Here is a 21,033-nt window from a genome sequence, read left to right on the forward strand (position 1 = left end):
CAGTTAATCATTGGACTGAGCATGGGGTTCCCAGTGGAAGAGGTAAAGAAAGGATTGAATGAGCTGAAGGGGTTTGAAACCCCATAGGAAGAACAACGATATCAACCAACCAGAGCCCTCAGAGCTCCCAGGGACTAAACAACCAACCAAAGAGTACACGTGGTCGGACTCATGGCTCCAGTTGCAAATGTAGCAGAGAATGGCCTTGATGGACATCAATGGGAGAAGAGGCCCTTGGTCCTGAAAAGGTTTGAGGCCCCAGTGTAGAGGAATGTCAGGACAGGGAAGTGGGAGTTGGTGGGATGGTAAGCAGGGGAAAGGGGATGTGATAGGGGTTTTCAGAGGGGAAATCAGAAATATCGAATAAAAAATGACTAGAGCAACAATGAATAAATCACTGATTTCTAATGGAAATCTTATTTTCTTTTACTGGCCTATAGGAAACCAGAAAGGTAGAATAAGGAATGCTTTGAGAGACAGTAAAATGAAAACATGAGTTTCACTTGGGCTTTTTGAAAATCTGTTGCCTGTCATAAAGTAATGGAATGGAGATAGTTTACAGTGAAGTAAAAATATCTATATTACATAGTCATTCCAGTCCAAGTTTGAAAGAATAATCTAATAAATAGGTGTATGCAAGGTTTTCTTGATATTCATATAATATTATGATGATAATGTTGATACAAATTCTTTAAGAACATCAGTATACAAAATAACGTAGAGCAAATTGAAAATGAACAGACAAAAGTCAACCAGGATGATCAGGTAGCAGGAGAGAGAAGCTTTAATCCATTTTGTATCTCAGTAGAAACAGCATACAATTATCTAGGAAAAAGGAGGAGATTGAAACCTTTTAATGAGACATTAAGAAAACATTAATAGTGGGGCAGTGATGGCACACACCTTTAATCCCAGTACTTGGGAGGCAGACACAGGTGAATTTCTGAGTTTGCTGCCAGCTTGGTCTACAGAGTGAGTTCCAAGACAGCCAGGGCTATAGAGAGAAAACCTGTCTAGAAAAAGCAGAAAACAGAAACAAACAAACAAAAACAAAAACAAAAAAAACAAAACACAAAAAACAAGAAAGAACATTAATGATTGTAGTGATTGCAGACATTTGGAGTTTTGAGGTAATAATTACAATGATGACTATAAGATCCATTTCGTACAATATATTTTCTGAATATATATTCTTTTTTATTTTGAATTTTCAGTGACACCGATAATTTTCTCATTAGAATACTGGAGAATAAGAATGATAATGAATAATCAGACTGCCATCTCTCAGTTCATCCTCCTGGGCTTGCCCATCCCCCTAGAGCAGCAGCAGGTGTTCTATGCCCTGTTCCTGGCCATGTATCTCACCACTGTCCTGGGGAACCTCATCATCATCATCCTGATTTATCTGGACTCCCATCTCCACACACCCATGTATTTGTTTCTCAGCAACTTGTCCTTCTCTGATCTCTGCTTTTCCTCTGTCACAATGCCCAAGTTGCTGCAGAACATGCAGAGCCAGGACACATCGATCTCTTATGTTGGCTGTCTGACACAAATGTACTTTTTCATGGTTTTTGCAAACACGGAGAACGTTCTTCTTGTGGTCATGGCCTATGACCGCTATGTAGCAATCTGTTTTCCTCTTCATTACACCAGTATCATGAGCCCCAAGCTCTGTGTGTCTCTGGTAGTGCTCTCCTGGGTATTTACCATTCTGTATTCCATGTTACACACCCTACTCTTGGCAAGATTGTCATTCTGTGAGAACAATGTGATCCCCCACTTTTTCTGTGACATATCTGTCCTGCTCAAGTTAGCTTGCTCTGACATTTATATTAATGAACTAATGATATTTATCTTGGGAACGCTTGATACTGTGATCCCATTCTTACTCATTGTTGTTTCCTATGTACAAATTGTCTGCTCCATTCTAAAGTTTTCAACTACACGTGGCATAGCCAAGGTCTTTTCCACCTGTGGTTCCCACCTGTCTGTGGTCTCACTGTTCTATGGGACAATTATTGGTTTCTACTTATGCCCATCAGCTAATAACTCTACTATAAAGGAGACTGTCATGGCCCTGATGTACACAGTGGTGACTCCTATGCTGAATCCATTCATCTACAGTCTGAGAAACAGAGATATGAAAGAGGCCCTGATCAGAGTCCTTTGTAAGAAGCAAATCTCCTTATAATTCCTATATTGGAGTTTTTAAACTTAAATTTATCTATAATTATATTGATATTAATATTGCAAATGTATCCCTACATTAAGATACACTGAGTAATATTCCCATTTATAAAAGGACATTTTACAAATTAGTGTATTAAGGGAAAGAGACCTGAGTGACTGCATGATGCCATCCCAGTGCTGAATCTAGAAAAGCATTAGGTAACAGGCACTGTTTTACCAGATCTCCATTAATTGACTTCTGTTTATTAATTTTAAAAGGATTCTGTTCACATATAATACAACCACACCATGTAATACAACCCCTTGTCCACTCCTTCAAGGTCCCCCTCCTCATATATACTCCTCCTTAATTTTTTAAAATTTTTTATTAGATATTTTCTTCATTTATATTTCAAATGCTATCCTGAAAGTTCCCTACACCCCACCCTCCTGCCCTGCTCCTCTACCCACTCACTCCCACTTCTTGGCACTAGGGTTCCCCTGTACTGGGGCATATAAATTTTGCAAGACCAAGGGACCACTCTTTCCAACGATGGCCAACTAGGTCATCTTCTGCTACATATGCAGCTAGAGACATGAGCTCTGGAGGTACTGATTAGTTCATATTGTTGTTCCACCTATAGGGTCACAGACCCCTTCAGCTCCTTGGGTACTTTCTCTAGCTTCTCTATCCTATAGATAACGGTGAGCATCCACTTCTGTATTTGCCAGGAACTGGCATGGCCTCATAAGAGACAGCTATATCAGGCTCCTGTCAGCAAGCACTTATTGGCATTCACAATAGTGTCTGGGTTTGGTGATTATATATGGGATGGATCCCCAGGTGGGGCAGCCTCTGGTTAGTCATTCCTTCAGTCTCTGTTCTGCACTTTGCCTGTAAATTTCATGATGTCATTTTTAACAGCTGAGAAATATTCCATTGTGTCAATGTACATTTCTTTATCCATTTAATTCAATGACATCTATTTTACCAATTTTAAAATGAGTATGATTGCTTCAAGTGTTCTTCATTTAGCATGATGTTTGATATTGGTTTTTTAATTAATTAACTTATTTATTATTTACATGCCAAATGCCATTTATTTATTTATTTATTTATTTATCTCCTCATCCAGTGATCATTGAGTATAGAGTTGTTTAATTTACATGAGTGTTTAGGATTTCTGATGTTTCTATTTCTGTTGAGTTCTAGCTTAAATCCATAGTGGCCTGATAAGATAGAAGATGTTATTTCAATTTTTCTTGTATTTGTTGAGGTTTACTTTGTGATAGACTATAATGGTTTATTTTAGAGAACGTTCCATGAGGTGCTGAGAAGCAGGCATATTCTTTTTTGTTTGTGTTAAATGTTCTGTAGATATCTGTTTGATTCATTTGAGTGATAATGCCATTTAGTTTCATTGTTTATTTAGTTTTTGTCTGGATGACCTGTTGATTGGAGAGGTTAAATCTTGATGTCTCCTACTAATAAGGAGTGGGGCAATTTTGATTTTATTTTATTTTATTTTTAACAACTATGAGTGCCCTTGTATTTGGGGCATAAATGTTCAGAATTGGGAAAACATCTTGGTATATTTTTCTTTGATGAGGGTGAAATATTCTTCTGTCTCTTTTGATTAATTTTGTTTGAAAGTATATTTTTTATTAGATATTAGAATGGTTAACCTAGCTTGCTTCATGGGTATGTTTGCTTGGAAACATCTTTTCTAGCCCTCTGCTCTCAGGTCATTCATATCTTAAGTGCTGAGGTGTGTTTCTTGTATGTAGCAGAATTATGAGTCATGTATTAGGATCCTTTTGTTAGTCTGTGTGTTTTTATTGGGGAATTGTGTCCATGACGTTGAGAGATATTAATGACCAGTGATTGTTAATTCCTTTTGCTTAACATAGTTTGTATGTTTCCCTTGTTTTGTTTTTGCTGTTATAGAATTAATTATTTCCTATTTCCATGGGTGTAGTTATCCTTCTTGGGTTGGAATTTTCCTTGTAGCATTTTCTGTAGTGCTGGATTTCTGTATAGATATTGTTTCAATCTGGATTTGTCTTGAAATATCTTGTTTTTTTGATCTGTGGAGGTTGAGAGGGTATATATATTTCTTCATGATCCCAAATTCAAGAATAAGTCTGGCAATAAACTATTTCTACAAAGGACCATGTAGGCTTTTATATACTTTGTTGTTATGTCATCTAGATCTTTTCCCTTGGGCTGAAAGGCCAAGCAGAAGGCCTGTTTCTTGTTCTCCACAGCCTCATGACCATCTGTATTCCTCATTCCTGAGAACCACATCTGTTTCAATTATTATGGTGTGATTAGCTATGAGTAATCGGGGGAAAAATGTTCCCCAGAAAGAAAGATTGAAAGTAGAGTAATAAAGAGCAGATCAGCTTCAGGGCAACAGCAACCATCAGCATTCATGGTGGTCATGGAGATCAATGGCCAGATGATGCTCTAGGGGCATGAACCATGTCCCACATCCCCTTATATAGGCACACCAGATGGATCCAGCAGTAGCCCAAATTTCCTGGATGTTTTGTGTAAGGAATTTTTTAGACTTAATATTTTCTTTGTTTGATAAATCATCACATGTGATAGACTCAATCTTTTGGCCACAAACTCCATTTTGAGAACCTGAACTAAGGTTGAACTCAAGTAAATAGGTCGGTACCTAGTACCAGTTTCCAGTTTATCCTCCAACAAGATCATTGAGGCACAATTTGAGTTCTTATTAGTATTTCTTCTAGAGACTAATAATAAATTATATGGGTGCACGTTGCCAGAGAGATCAATGTTTCTCCCTGTGTTGTGCACTCTATTCTTTGTAGAGAGTAAATGACAAACTATTAGTTGGTAATGATGCCTTTAACGTAACCTATTTGTTGCCTCTTACCAGCTTAAATGTGCTAACAAGAAAAATTAAGAGTTCAGCTGCCTTCAATGACAGGTGAAGGTATTAGAATTGTTGCAAATGTATCATATTTACAAATGAACAGATGATATTTTTGATAATGAATCCAAAAGAAGCAATATCACTGTTAAAAGGAACCTGGTGAGACATAATCATGGGTCTTTCTTTAAAATCACAAAACCATGGTATTTTAGAATGGAACATAGAAGCCAAAAGTAATCTCAGTGGAGACAATGGTGAAGCGAGAATTCATTGCCTTGTTTCTTCTTGGCCACAGATAAGTATTTTACTTACTCATTATGAGAAATACTTTCAGCTGAGGTTGCCTCACAGTTACTGGCCATTATTGCAAATAAAGGCATCAGTTTTCTTGAGATAAACCATCTCAAGCAAAGGTAAAGAAAGCAAAGAGTGAATATCAATTTTAACAGTGTTCAGCCTTCATTTAAAATCCTACTTTGTCAGTATGAGGTGTAGAGCAGGGCACTAAAGCCACATACGCAGGTCTGCAGAGAAATACACCAGCTTCTGGAAAAACAGAGCATCTGATGCAGGAAAGGAAAGTCTTTTTTGCCACATATTAAAGCTCATCATTCCTGCATCTGTTCTCTGGAGAAGGCTTGATGGAGTTCTGATTCCTGCTTTCCAGTCCTCAGTTTTACCAGTGACAGGGAGGACCTGCTGCCTTTGAAGAAAGAGTGGCTTCTGGAAAGTGAAATTTTAGGATAAACATTTGTGATACATTCCATTCTGAATGAAGAAGAAGAAATGTGTTCTTCACAGGTAAATGCATGCATGGGTATAGGAAAGGATGACTGTTCTTCCAGAAATTACTTCATAGTTCCAACATCCAAACTTTCACTATGCTAACTCATATTTACAGAACTATTTTTCTATATGACTCTCTGTTATACTTATACAATAAGTTATGTAACTTATTATAAATTATACATATAAAAATTCATATTCATTTATATGACTGTATAATACATAAATAATATATAACAATTATAGATTAAATTATATAATAACTATATGATAAATAACTTATAAAATAAGGCTGAGAGGCTATTGCAGTAGTTTTTAGCCTTCTTACTGCTACAACCCTTTCATAGAGTTCCTCGGGTGGTTGTGACCTTAACTGTGAATTTGTTTTTATTGCAGTTCATAACTATAATTTTGCTACTGTTATGAAGCCTAATATAAATATCTCTGCTTTCTGGTGACTTAGGCAATCACATTTAGATCATTTAGGGGATCATGTCACATGATTCCAAATGAGTCACCACTCACAGGTTGACAATCCCTGCACTATTGGAGGTTTGAGGGGAAATCACAACATTCTTTCTCTCAGATCATAATTAATCAAAAATTAAGATTAGTTATTGATAACAGAACAAGTTATATAGTTAACTAATATTTCCTTTGGTCAATTCTAGAATGTAGCCAATAGACACAAGGGAATACTGTTAACTTTAATTTCAGGGTGTATTGACATTCCTGGATGTGGCTATAGTGTTCTCTAAGGAGGAGTGGGAATATCTGGATTCTGCCCAGAGAGCTTTGTACAGAGATGTCATGTTGGAGAATTACAACAACCTGGTTTCTGTGGGTAAGAATATTTTTTCTACTTAAATATTTTTTTAAAATTTATTTAATTTTTAATTCACTTTTACACTCCATATTCTATTCCCCCCTCCACATCCACACTCTCACTGCTCCACATCCCACACCTCCTCCACACTCCACCCTGTCTCCACATAGATGCCCCCAACCCCTACCCCACCTGACCTCTAAACTCCCTGGGTCCTTTAGTCTGTTGAGCCATAGGTGCATCATCTCTGAATGAACACAGACACAGCAGTCCCCTGCTGTATGTGTGTTGGGGGCCTCATATCAGCTGGTGTACGCTGTCTGTCTGGTGGTCCAGTGTTTGAGAGATCTCAGGGATCCAGATTAACTAAGACTGCTGGTCCTCCTATAGAATCACCCTTCTTCCCAGCTTTTTCAGCCTTCCCTAATTCAACAACAGGGGTCAGCTGCTTCTGTTCATTGCTTAGGTGCAAATATCTGTATCTGACTCTTTCAGCTGCTTGTTGGGTCCATTGGAGGGCCATCATGATAGGTCCCTTTTGTGAGCATCCCCACATCCTCAGCAATAGTGTCAGGCCTTGGGACCTCCCCTCAAGATGGAGCCTACCTTGGGACTCTCCCTGGACCTTCTTTTTTCTTAGGCTCCTCTCCATTTCAATCCCTGTAATTCTTTCAGACAGGAACAATTATGGGTCAGAGATGTGACTGTGGGATGACAATCCCTGTCCCTCACTTGATGTACAGTCTTCCTGCTGGAGGTGGGCTCTATTAAGTTCCCTCTCCCTACTGTTGATCATTTCATATAAGGTCCCTTCCTTTGAGTTCTGAGAGTCTCTCACCTCCTAGGTGTCTGGTGCATTTTGGGGAGTCGCCTAACCTCCTATTTCCTGAGGTTACCTGTTTACATCCTTTCTGGTGGACCTCTGGGCTTCAGTCCTTTTACCTGACCTAATAGAAGACCAGGTTTCCCTCTCCCCACTACCCCCAACCATCCTGTCCACTTTCCCCTCCCATTTCCCTCCCTCTCTCCCTTTCCTCCATGCCCAATTGTGATTGCTTTCTCTCTCCCAAGTGGGACTGAGGTACCTTCACTTGGGCCCTTCAACTTGTTGACATTTTTGAGTTCTGTGGACTATATATCTTGGGTATACTGTACAGTTTATTTTTGGCTACTATCTATTTATTAGTGATTACATACTGTACTGGCTAATTTTGTGTCAACTTGACACAGGCTGGAGTTATCATAGAGAAAGGAGCTTTAGTTGGGGAAATGCCTCCATGAGATCCAGCTGTAAGGCATTTCCTCAATTAGTGATCAAGGGGGGAGGGCCCCTTGTGGGTGGTGCCATCTCTGGGCTGGTAGTCTTGGTTCTATAAGAGAGCAGGCTGAGCAAGCCAGGGGAAGCAAGCCAGTAAAGAACATACCTCCACAGCCTCTGCATCAGCTCCTGCTTTCTGACCTGCTTGAGTTCCAGTCCTGACTTCCTTTGGTGATAAACAGCAATGTGGAAAATGTAAGCTGAATAAACCCTTTCCTCCCCAACTTGCTTCATGGTCATGATGTTTGTGCAGGAATAGAAACCCTGACTAAGACACATACTATGCATCTCCTTTTAGGTCTGAGTTACCTCACTCAGATTGATATTTTCTAGTTCCATCCATTTGCCTGGAACATTTAGGGTGTCCTTTCTCTTAATAGCTGAGTAGTATTCCATTGTGTAAATGAACCACATTTTNTGTATCCATTCTTCTGTCATGGGACATCTAGGTTGTTTCCAGCTTTTGGCTATCACAAGTAAGGGCACTATGAACATAGTGGAACATGTGCCATGTGGCATGGTGGGGCATCTTTTGGGTATATTCTTAAAAGCAGTATAGGTGAGTCTTCAGGTTGATCTATTTCCAATTTTCTGAGGAAACTCCAGATTGATTTCCAGAGTGGTCATACCAGTTGGCAATCCCACCAGCAATGTAAGAGTGTTCCTCTTTCTCAACTACTTCAACACATGTTGTCACCTGAGGATCTTAGACATTCTGATTAGTGTCAGGTGGAATCTCAGGGTCGTTTTGATTTGTATTAATTTGATCACTAATATTTCTTTTGGTGCTTCTCAGTCATTCAAGATTCCTCAGTTGTGAGTTCTCAGTTTAGTTCTATACCCCATTTTTTTGATTCGGTTGTTTGGTTTTTTGGTGATTAACTTCTTGAGTTCTTTATACATTTTGGATATTAGCCCTCTATTGGATGTGGGGTTAGTCAAGATTTTTCCCCCCAATCTGTAGGCTTCTTATTTGTCCTGTTGACTATGTCCTTTGCCTTATAGAATCTTTCCAGTTTCATGAGGGCCCATTTATCAGTTCTTGATCTTTGAGCATGAGCCATTGAAATTTGTTTAGGAAATTTCTCCCTGTGCTAGAGTTTTCAAGGCTCTTTCTTACTTTCTCTCTATTAGATTCAGTGTATCTGGTTTTAGGTTGAGGTCCTTGATTCACTTGGAGTTGAGCTGTATACAAGGTGACAAATATGTGTCTATTTTCATTCTTCCACATACAGACAGCCAGTTAGACCTGCACCATTTATTAAAGACGCTTCCTTTGTTCCATTGTATATTTTTTGCATCACTGTGAAAGATCAAATGACTCTAAGTGTGTGGTTTTAATTCTGGGTCTTTAATTCTGCTCCCTTCATCAATGTGTCTGTCTCTGTACCAATACCATGCAGTTTTTATCATTATTGTTCTGTAGTAAAGCTACAGGTCAGGGATTGTGATTCCTCAAGTTGTTCTTTTATTGTTAAGAATTGTTTTTTACTATTCTGGGTTTCTTTTTTTTTTGCATTTCCTGATGAATCTGTGAATTGCTCTTTCTATGTATTTGAATAACTGTGTTGGAATTTTGATGGTTATTGCATTGAATCTATAGATTGCCTTTGGTAGGATGGGTATTTTTACTATGTTAATTCTGCCAATCTTTGCACATGGGAGATTTCTGCATTTTCTGAGATCTTCTTCAATTATATCCTGGGAGATTTGAAGTTATTGTCATACAGGTATTTCACTTTTTTGGTTACAGTTACCCCAAGGTGTTATATATTATTTGTGGCTATTGTGAAGGGAGTTCTTCCCCCAATTTCTTTCTCAGCCTGTTTATCATTTATATAAAGGACGGCTACCTATTTATTTGAGTTAGTTCCATATCCAGCCACTTTGCTGAAGTTGTTTATCAGCTGGAGAATTACTCCGGTAGCATTTTGTGGTTGTTAATGTATCATATCATATCATATCATATGCAAATAGTGATACCTTTATTTCTTTACCAATTTGTATCCCCTTGATCTCTTTTTGTTGTCTTATTGTTCTAGCTAACACTTTGAGTACTATATTGAGTAGATATGGGGAGAGTGGTCATCCTTGCCCTGTCCCGAATTTCAGTGAGATTGCTTCAAGAACGTCTCCATTTAACTTGACATTGACTGTTGGTTTGCTGTAAATTGCTTTTATTTTGCTTTGGTATGGGCCTTGAATTCTTGACCTCTCCAATACTTTTAACATGAAGGGGTGTTGTATTTTGTCAAATGCATTTTCCACATCTAAGGAGATGATCATGTGAGTTTTTCTTTGAGTTGGTTTATATAATGGATTATGTTAATGGATTTTTGTATATTAAACCAACCTTGCATTCCTGGGATGAAGCCTACTTGATCATGGTGAATGATGGCTTTGATGTGTTTTTGGATTCGTTTTGCAAGAATTATATTGAGTATTTTTGCATCAGTATTCATAAGCAAGATTGGTATGACGTCCTATTTTGGTTGGGTCCTTCTGTGGTTTAGGTATCAGAGTAATTGTGGCTTGATAGAATGAGTTAGGTAGTGTTCCTTCTGTTTCTATTTCATGGAATAGTTTGAGATAAATGGTATCAGGGCTTCTCTGAATGTCTGGTAGAATTCTGCACTAAATCTATCTGGCCTTGAGCTTGTTTTGGTTGGGAGGTTTTTTAAATGATTTCTCCTATTTACTTTTGTGATATGGTCTGGTTTAGATAGTTTACCTGTTCCTGATTTAACTTTGGTATGTGGCATCTGTCTAAAAACCCACCCATTTCATCTAGATTTTCCAGTTTTGTTGAGTATAGGCTTTTATAGTAAGATCTGATGATTTTTTTTTTTAATTTCCTTCGTTTCTGTTGTTATGACTCCCATTTCATTTCTGATTTTATTAATTTGGATACTGACTCTTGGCCCTTTATTTAGTTTGTCTAGGTGTTTATCTATCTTGTTGACTCTTTCTGAGAAACAACTTTTGGTTTTGCTGATTCTTTGTGTTGTTTTATTTGTTTCTATTTGGTTGATTTTGGCCCTATGTTTGACTACATTCTGCCTTCTACTCCTCTTGGGTGAGTTTGGATCTTTTCATTCTAGAGCTCTCAGGTGTGCTGTTAAGTAATTAGAGTAAGATACCTCCAATTTCTTTACCAGGGCACTTAGTGCTATGAACTTTCTTTTTAACCCTGCTTTCATTGTGTCCCATAAGTTTGGGTATGACGCGGCAACATTTCTATTAAATTCTAGGAAGTCTTTAATCTTTTTCTTTATTTCTGCCCTGACCAAGATATCATTAAGTAAAGAGTTGTTCAGTTTCCACGTGTATGTTGTCTTTCTGTAGTTTTTGCTATTATTGAAGACAAACCTTAGGCCATGATGATCTGATAGGATGCATGGGATTATTTCATTCTTCTTATATCTGTTGAGGGTTGTTTTGTGACCAATTATATGGTTAATTTTGGAGAAGGTATCATGAGGTGATGAGAAGAAGGTGTATTCTTTTGTTTTAGGGTGAAATGTCCTGTAGGTATCTGTTAAATCTATTTGGTTCATAACCTCTCTTAGTTTCACTGTGTCTTTGTTTAGTTTCAGTTTCAGTGACCTGTCCATTGGTGAGATTGGGGTGTTGAAATCTCCCACTATTATTGTATGGTGTTCAATGTGTGTTTTGATTTTTAATAAAGTTTCTTTTATGAGTTTGGTTCCTCTTGCATTTGGGGCATAGATGTATAGAATTGAGACTTTCTCTTGGTAGATTTTCCCCTTGATGAATATGAAGTGTCCTTCTTCATCGTGCTTGATAACTTTTGTTTGAAAGTCTATTTTTTGGATATTAGGATGGCAAGTCCTACTTGTTTCCTGGAGCATTTGCTTGGAAGAACATTTTCTATCATTTTACTCTGAGATAGTGCCTGTCTCTGTTGTGGTGGTGTGTTTCTTGTCTGCAGCAAAATTCTGGATCTTGTTTGTGTATCCATTCTGTTAGCTAATGTCTTTTTATAGGTGAGTTGATTCCATTAATACTGAGAGATATTAAAGCGAGATGACTGTTCCTATATGTTTGTTTTTGTAGGTAGCTTTATGTGCTTGTGGGTCTCTGCTTTTGACTTTGTTGTGAGATGCTTAATATCTTGTCCTTTCTATGGTGCAACTATCTTCCTTGTGTTGGAATTTTCCTTCCAGGATACTCTGTCAGACTGGGTTGGTACTAGATGCCGTTTGAATTTTGTTTTGTCCTGGGATATTTTGGTTTCTCCATCTATGTTGATTGAGAGTTTTCCTGGGTGTAGTAGCCTGGGCTCGTATTTGTGTTTTAGAGTCTGCATGACTTTTGACCAGACTCTTCTGACTTTCATAGTCTCTGTTGAGAAGTCTGGTGTAATTCTGATAGGTCTAACTTTGTATGTTACTTGACCTTTTTCTCTTGCAGCTTTTAATAGTCTTTTTTGCTCTATGCATTTAGTATTTTGATAATTACGTGCCAAGAAAAATTTCTTTTCTGGTTCCATTTATTTGGTTTTCTATAAGCTTCTTGTACCTTTATATCCATTTTTTAGGTTGGAGAATTTTTCTTCTATGCTTTTGTTGAAGACATTTTCAGGTACTTTGAGTTTTGAATCTTCGTTCTCCTCTGTTCCAGTTTTCCTTAGATTTGGTCTTTTCATTGTGTCCTGAATTTCCTGGAAGCATTGGGTTAGGAATTTTTTTATGTTTTGAATTTTCTTTGACAGTTGTGTCAATCTCTTCTACTGTATTTCCTACACCTAAGATTCTCTCTTCTATGTCTTGTATTCTATTGGTAATATATATATATATATATATATATATATATATATATATATNATATATATATATATATATATATATATATATATATATATATATATATCAGTAAACTCTAACCTCTTTCCTAGGTTTTCCATTTCCAGGTTACTTCCATTTGTATTTTCTTTCTTTCCTTTTTTTGAAATTTATCTTTTCCTTTTTTCTTTTTTATTAGATATTTTCTTTATTTACATTTCAAATGTTATCCCCTTTGCTAGTTTCCCCTCCAAAAATCCCCTATCCCCTACCCATCCTCGCCAAGCCAACAGGACTGGGAGTGGGTCCTGGCATTCCTCTATATGGGGGCATAGAGCCTTCATAGGACTAAGGGCCTCTTTTCCCATTGATGTCCGACTAGGCCATCTTCTGCTACAAATATAGCTAGAATCACAAGTTCAACCATGTGTTTTCTTTGCCTGGTGGTATAGTTCCAAGGAGCTCTGAGGTTACTGGTTAGTTCATATTGATGTTCTTTCTATGGGGCTTCAGCCCCCTTGAGCTCCCTGGGTATTTCTCTGGCTCCTTCATTGGGGACCCTGTGCTTTGTCCAATGGATGACAGTGAGCATCCCCTATCAGATTTAGGATTGATAAATATACTTTCCCAATCTGTTGGTTGCTTTTTTCTCTTATTGACAGTGTCTTTTCACTTGCAGAAGCTATGAAATTTTATGAGGTTCCATTTGTCAATTCTCGATCTTACAGCACAACCATTGTTCTGTTCAGAAATTTTTCCCTTGTGCCCATATCTTTGAGGTTTTTACCCACTTTATACCATTTAAGATATTAAGAGATATTAAGCAGTATCTCTGGTTTTATGTGAAGTTCCTTGATCCACTTAGACTTGAGCTTTTAAGCAGTATCTCTGGTTTTATGTGAAGTTCCTTGATCCACTTAGACTTGAGCTTTGTACAAGGAGATAAGAATGGATCAATTTGCATTCTTCTCCATGATAGCCACCAGTTGTGCCAGCACCATTTGTTGAAAATGCTGTCTTTTTTTCCACTGAATGGTTTTAGTTCCCTTGTCAAAGATCAAATGACCATNGGTGTGTGTGTTCATTTCTGGGTCTTCAATTCTATTCCATTGATCTACCTGTCTGTCCTGTACCAGTACCATGCAGTTTTTTTCCACAATTGCTCTGTAGTAAACCTTGAGGTTAGGCATGGTGATTCCACCAGAAGTTCTTTTAGTGTTGAGAATAGTTTTTGCTATCCTAGGTTTTTTATTATTCCAGATGAATTTGCAAATTGCCCTTTCTAACTTGGTGAAGAATTGAGTTGGAATTTTGATGGGGATTGCATTGAATCTGTAAGTTGCTTTACACAAGATAGCCATTTTGACTATATTACTCCTGCCAATCCATGAACATGGGAGATCTTTCCATCATCTGAGATCTTCTTAAGTTTCTTTCTTCAGAGACCTGAAGTTCTTACCATAGAGATCTTTCACTTCCTTAGTTAGAGTAACACGAAGGTATTTTATATTTTTAGTAACTATTGCGAAGGGTGTTGTTTCCATAACATCTTTCTAAGCCTGCTTATCTTTTAGAGAAAGGCCATTGATTTGTTTGAGTTAATTTTATATTTATATTGCTTTTATTATGTTTAGGTATGGGCCTTGAATTCCAGATATTTCCATGACATTTATCATGAAGTGGTGTTGGATTTTGTCAAATGCTTTCTCAGCATCTAATGAGATGATCATGTGGTTTCTGTCTTTGAGTTTGTTTATACAGCAGATTACATTGATGGATATCCTTATATTAAACCATCCCTGCATTACTGGGATGAAGCCTACTTGATCATGATGGGTGATCTTTTTGATATGTTCTTGGATTAGGTTTGTGATGATTTTATTGAGTATTTTTGCATCAATATTCATAAGGGAAATTGGTCTGAAGTTCTCTTTCTTTGTTGGGTCTTTGTGTGGTTTAGGTATCAGAGTAATTGTGGCTTCATAGAATGACTTGGGTAGAATACCTTCTGTTTCTCTTTTGTGAAATATTTTGAAGAGAATTGGAATTAGGTCTTCTTTGAAGATCTGATAGAATTCTGCTGTAAACCCATCTGGTACTGGGCTTTTTTTGGGTTGGGAGACTATTAAAATGCTTCTATTTCTTTAGGAGATATTGGAATGTTAAGATCATTAATATGATCCTGATTTAACTTAGGTACCTGGTATCTGTCCAGAAATTTGTCCATTTCATCCAGGGTTTCCAGTTTTGTTGAGTATAGCCTTNTGTAGTAGGATCTGATGATGCCTTGGATTTCCTCAGGTTCTGTTGTTATTTCTCTTTTTTCATTTCAGATTTTGTTAATTAGGATAATGTCCCTGTGCCCTCTAATGAGTCTGGCGAAGGGTTTATCTATCTTGTTGATTTTCTCAAAGAACCAGCTCCTGGTTTGGTTGATTCTTTGAATAGTTCTTTTTGTTTTCACTTGGTTGATTTCAGCCCTAAGTTTGATTATTTACTGCCTTCTACTCATCTTGGGTGGGTTTGCTTCCTTTTTTTTCTAGAGCTTTTAGGTTTGCCGTGAAGCTGCTAGTGTACACTCTCTCTGGAGGCACTCAGAGGTATGAATTTTAGCCATAGGACTGCTTTCATTGTGTCCCATAAATCTGGGCATATTGTGGCTTCATTTTCTTTAAACTCTAAAAAGTCTCTAATTTCTTTCTTTATTTCTTCCTTGACCAAGTCATCAAGTAGAGTGTTGTTCAGCTTCCACATAATGTTGGCTTTCTATTATATATTTTGTTATTGAAGATCAGCCTTACTCCATGATGATCTGATAGGATGTATGGGATAATTTCCATCTTCTTGTATCTGTTAAGGCCTGTTTTGTGACCAATTATATGGTCATTTTTGGTGAAGGTACCATGAGGTGCTTAGAAGAAGGTATATCCTTTTCTTTTAGGGTAAAATATTTTATAGATAGATATCTGTTAAATAAATTTGTTTAATATCTTCTCTTAGTTTCTCTGTGTCTTTGTTTAGTTTCTGTTTCCAGGATCTGTACATTGATGAGAGTGGGCTGTTAAAGTCTCCCACTATTACTGTGTGGTGCAATGTGTGCTTTGAGTTTTACTAAAGTTTCTTTAATGAATGTGGCTGCCCTTGCATTTGGAGCATAGATATTCAGAATTGAGAGTTCATCTTGGTAGATTTTACCTTTGTTGAGTGTGAAGTGCCCCTCCTTGTCTTTTTTGATAACTTTTGGTTGTAAGTCGATTTTATTCGCTATTAGAATGGCTTCTCCAGCTTGTTTCTTCAGACTGTTTGCTTGGAAAATTGTTTTCCACCCTTTTAATCTGAAGTAGTGTCTGTCTTTGTCCCTGAGGTGGGTTTCCTTAAAGCAGCCAAAAGTTGGGTCCTGTTTATGTAGCCAATCTGTTAGTCTATGTCTTTTTATTGTGGAATTGACTCCATTGATATTAAGAGATATTGAGGAAAAGTAATTATTGCTTCCTGTTATTTTTGTTGTTAGAATTGTGATTCTGTTCTTGTGGCTATCTTCTTTTAGGTTTGTTAAAGGATTACTTTCTTGATTTTTCTAGGGTGTCATTTCTCTTCTTGTGTATGTTGGAGTTTTCCCTTTATTATCCTTTGAAGGGCTGGATTCATGGATAAATATTTTGTGAATTTGGTTTTGTCATGGAATTCTTTGGTTTCTCCATCTATGGTAATTGAGAGCTTTTATGGGCATAGTATCCTGGGTTGGCATTTGTGTTCTCTTAGGTCTGTATAATAGCAGGTTTTCTGCTACCCTGGTGCTGGCTCAGGTCTGGCACGATTGGATTGGAATCAATGTTGTGTTCCCCTTACCAGTCATCCTAATATCATATAGAGAGTCCTTGGGGACCATGGGACCATCCACAGAGTTTGCACCCAAGGGGCCCCTGAGCTGGCACCAACCAGAAGGCCATTTGTGTTTTCTTTATTGTTTCTACTTCCACTGTTAGGTCTTGCTTTATTTAATTCCTTCACCTGTTTACCTGTGTACCCTGTATTTCTTTCAGTGGGTTATTGATATCCTTCTTCAAGGACTCTATTATCTTCATGAGATAGGATTTTAGGACATATTTCTAATTTTCCAGTTTGTGGTGTATTTAGGGCTTGCAATGGTGGGAGAACTGGGTTCTGATGATGCCCACATATTTTGGCTTCTGTTGATTATGGTCTTGCGCTTGCCTTACACCATCCAGATATCCCTAGTGTTTGTTGATCTGGGTGACTATATTGAGTCTGCCTCTTTTGTCCCTGGGTTGCTTCAGGTCTCCTGGTAGGCTTGCAACCCTGGCTGTATCAGACCACCTGTGGGCCTTCCAACTGAGTGCACTTTATAACAGCAGAGAAGCTGCTGAATTGTTGCCCTGACTACAGTAGATCTCCTATGAGGCCTTCAGACTGTTGGGTTTTCAGTGGAGTAGTCAAGCTGTTGTACAACTGTGCTTAGTGCAGCTGATCCTCAACTGCTCTGAGAGCAGGGGATCCTCAACTGCTCTGAGTGTAGAGGGTCCTCAAATGCTCAACTGCTCTTAGTGCAGTGGCTCCTCTAGCATATATCAGGATATGGAGTCTTCACAGTAGTAGACCAAATAGGAGTCTCCCCCAGCTGCAAGGACCAGGAAGAAGGGGTATTAGGGACAGAAGGAAGGCAAGTGGTACTCAGGAGGGTGGGGATTTTGTTGTGTGATGGGTCCTGAGTCTATCAGGCTCCCAGCAGCAGCTCTGGGACTGGGGAGGGATAGAGGGGTTTTCTTACCAACTTCTCTGAGTGCAGTGGGTCTTCTAGGATGGATTAGGATATGGAGTCTTCACAGTAACAGACAAACTAGGGGTCTGTCACAGCAGCAAGGACCAGGCAGAAGAGTAAGAATAGTTTTATTCCATAATTTTTCCTTCAATTTAGGGATGTCTAAAACTGGTATCAGTGTTTGGATCAGATGTTCATTAATTAGTCTTTCTCTTAAAATTTTATAGGTATTGATTATTGACTAATTTAAAGCTAACATGTTATGTACCTTTCTCTTGTTTTTACATTTAACTTAATGATCCTTTCATCTTACATGATTTTTCTGTACGCAGTATTGAGCATTTATATATGCATTCACTTCAACTTCCACACTTGTCTTTTTCTAATGTGATCATTTCAAACAAACATTCATATTTTTAAAAAATAATTGAGTTATGGAGAGTCTAAAACATTTAGAAAGACGTGACTATAAGAAAGTCATTCATGTATCTTTTGCTATTCTCCATGTGACATACATGGCACATCCTGGGCAAGTACCCAGCTATTTTCAGTGGTTTGTCTGTTTGAATATACAGGTGTTGCTGTTTCAAAACAAGAGGTAGTCATCTGTCTTGAACAAAACAAAGACCTGTGGATTGTTGATGGTGAAAAGACAGAAGAAAGAGAACCAGGTAATATGAAATGAAATAACATGTGATGTGATGATTCTAAACCAAGGAGCAATATAATTCTGAAGTATGATTAGACAAGTTCTTCAGAATAATGAACCAGAGAAATAGTATTCTATGGCTTTTATGTGAGTTTTTTCTTTTTTACCTGAATAGTTGGTGTCTGAAATGCAATGTACTATACCCATCTTATGAAGTAGTAGAAGATTATTCTGTTTTCAAATTACTATCATTATTTTTGTTGCATGAATATGATAAGTATATTTGAGTGATTATTGATTTATTACCCTTGTAAAGAATTTTATAGAATATGTTTTGCTCATACTTTTCTCTTTCATCTTCTTGCAGACCATGTCCTTTTCCACACTTACCCAATATCATGCTCTCTCTCCCTCTCTCTCTCTCTCTCTCTCTCTCTCTCTCTCTCTCTCTCACACCCTCACACGCACTCACAGAAACAAAAACGGACGCCAAAAAATGTATTTAAGCATGGAGTCAGATTTGTACTGTGAACTTTTTCTTAATATAATCCATGGAATATGAGTGATAGACCCAATAATATAATATAGAATAAAACTTGTTATTTCTCTGTAAGAAAAAAGAAAAGAAAAAATGTAACATATTGTTTTGTAAGCATGCATGTGGGAAAATTTTCTTGATTAATGCTGGATGCGGAGACAGGACTCATATCCCCATAGATAGTCCTATTCCTCCCTAGTTAAGCAGTCCTGGGTTAGATAAAAAAGAAAGTAGATCAAGCCAGGGGAAACAAGCCAATAGGAAGGATTCTCCCATGACTTCTGCTTCAGGTTTTACTTTGAGTTCCTGTCCTGATCTCCTGACTCCTCTCATGATAGACTATGTTTAGAATATGCAAGCTGAAATAAACCCCTTTCTCTCCAAAAAATCTTGTGTAGTTTGGATAGTTTCTTACCTTGTGTGACACTTTCTACCTATTTCCCCTTCTCAAAGCTGGGGTATTATCTGAGTTTAACTTGTATTGGTCTGGTGGATGCTGTCACCTTCTCAGTGAGTTTATATGGGTATTACTCTTGTTGTGTGTGGAGATGTTGTTTAATTAGCATCATTCACTACCTTTGTCCTTTGCAATCCTTCTCTCTCATCTTCTGTATTGGCCCCTGAGTACTGATAGGAGGGGTATGATAAAGATAGCTACATAAGACTGAATGCTACAATGTCTCTCAATTTCTAAACTTTCCCAGTTGTTGACCTCCATATTAAGCTTCTCTAATGAAGGTTGAGTGATGCAGAGATCTACTGGAAAAGCAATATATCTTTAGGTGACTTTTTATTATGATTTTATTTGTAGGAATAATATTAGATTTTAATATAGGACCTAGAACCTGTTTAGTCTCAGATTGTGGGCCTCAGAAACAGTGTCAGATATAGGTTTTAACTATGAAGTCACCATGATGCCAATCAAACAGTGGTAGGTATTATCAAAGTATTTATAGTTTACAGCAGTGAGCATATCTTACAATAAGGGCAGCATTGCACATCACAGATTAAATAGCTGGGTGAGACAAATAATTAATTTTGTCCTCCTATAGCCAAATATTACCTAAATATACTATGAATGTAAATCAGTAGGCATGAAAATACAGTTTAATATTCAGCTCAATATTTCTGCTGCTTAATGTATTTATTGTCTTTGGCAGTGGTCACATATCCTCAGGTTTGGAGTGAAAATAAATTGTTTGGAATTACCTATGCTATTTCAGTGGAATATAGGTCTTTTGGCCTATAATTCATAAAGTTACAACCCATTTCTTGTACTATATGCTATGTATACTGGAAATGTGACATGTAGTTTGAATTGTCTGTTCTAATTTGTGGCAATGTCTTCTAAACAGCATTTCAAATGTTCATGTGTTAGGAAACTTCTGTAATAGTAATTTACTATATGGCAATACATATTATACACCAGAGAAATGGTGCAGAAGTAAGAGCTGCTTACATTGCAATCTTATGACTTGAGTTCAATATTCAGAAGACACCTGGAGGAAATGAATTCTACAAAGCACCCCTGAATACATGTATACTCCTACACATAGTACATCATTAACTTCAAAAATTGGTCTGTACTGTTATTAAGAACCATAATGGTTCTTCTCTATTCTACGTCCTATCTCTTGGTATAATCTTGACCTTATTTCTCCTTTATGACACTGTCTTTTATTTTTCCTTTTATGAAAAAATAAACAAGGATATACAGGGCCCTAACTAGCTTCCTAGCCACAATAGATAGTCTAAACATAACAGATATACCCAACTCTTCAACACTAACCCAGCATATGAAAGAAACCTTGCAGTGTATGTGTTTTGTTGGAGTACCTCATTCATATTGATTGTTCCTAGCTCCATCCATTTATCTAAAAAAATTAACAATTAAAGAAATGAAACATTTCATAAATCCTAAAAGAATGTTGTATTTATGGCTTGCAAACATTGAATCAAGATGAAATTGACCCTTAAGCCAACACAGATCTTCTAATGAAAAAAAGAAGATGTAATCAGAGCCTTCCAACTAAAGAAATCCCATGGCCAGATGGATTCAGGGCAGAGATTTACTAGACCACCAGGTTAGAACTAAAGCCTAGTTTTTTTAAGTTTTTCTTCAGTGTAGAGACTCAAGGACATTTTCAATTTCTCTTCTTCTTCTTCTTCTTCTTCTTCTTCTTCTTCTTCTTCTTCTTCTTCTTCTTCTTCTTCTTCTTCTTCTTCTTCTTCTTCTTCTTCTTCTTCTTC

The 21,033-nt window shown here is 37.4% G+C and overlaps 2 protein-coding genes across 2 annotated transcripts in view; both read left to right on the forward strand.

Annotated features, from left to right (window-relative positions):
- Window positions 1-1,255: 1,255 nt before the first annotated feature.
- LOC110315827 (olfactory receptor 1468-like) lies at window positions 1,256-2,194 on the forward strand. The gene has a single exon (XM_021189786.1). It carries the CDS (start codon window positions 1,256-1,258, stop codon window positions 2,192-2,194), a length of 939 nt encoding a protein of 312 aa, XP_021045445.1.
- A 3,673-nt stretch (window positions 2,195-5,867) lies between these two features.
- The window catches only part of LOC110315828 (zinc finger protein 665-like), a 24,865-nt gene continuing 9,699 nt past the window's right edge, over window positions 5,868-21,033 (forward strand). The window contains 2 exon segments of the mRNA XM_029534782.1: window positions 5,868-5,882; window positions 6,585-6,711. Coding sequence (XP_029390642.1) covers window positions 5,868-5,882; window positions 6,585-6,711 — 142 coding nt within the window.

This window comes from Mus pahari, unplaced genomic scaffold, assembly GCF_900095145.1.
Source record: "Mus pahari unplaced genomic scaffold, PAHARI_EIJ_v1.1 scaffold_8340_1, whole genome shotgun sequence".
NCBI lineage: Eukaryota > Metazoa > Chordata > Mammalia > Rodentia > Muridae > Mus > Mus pahari.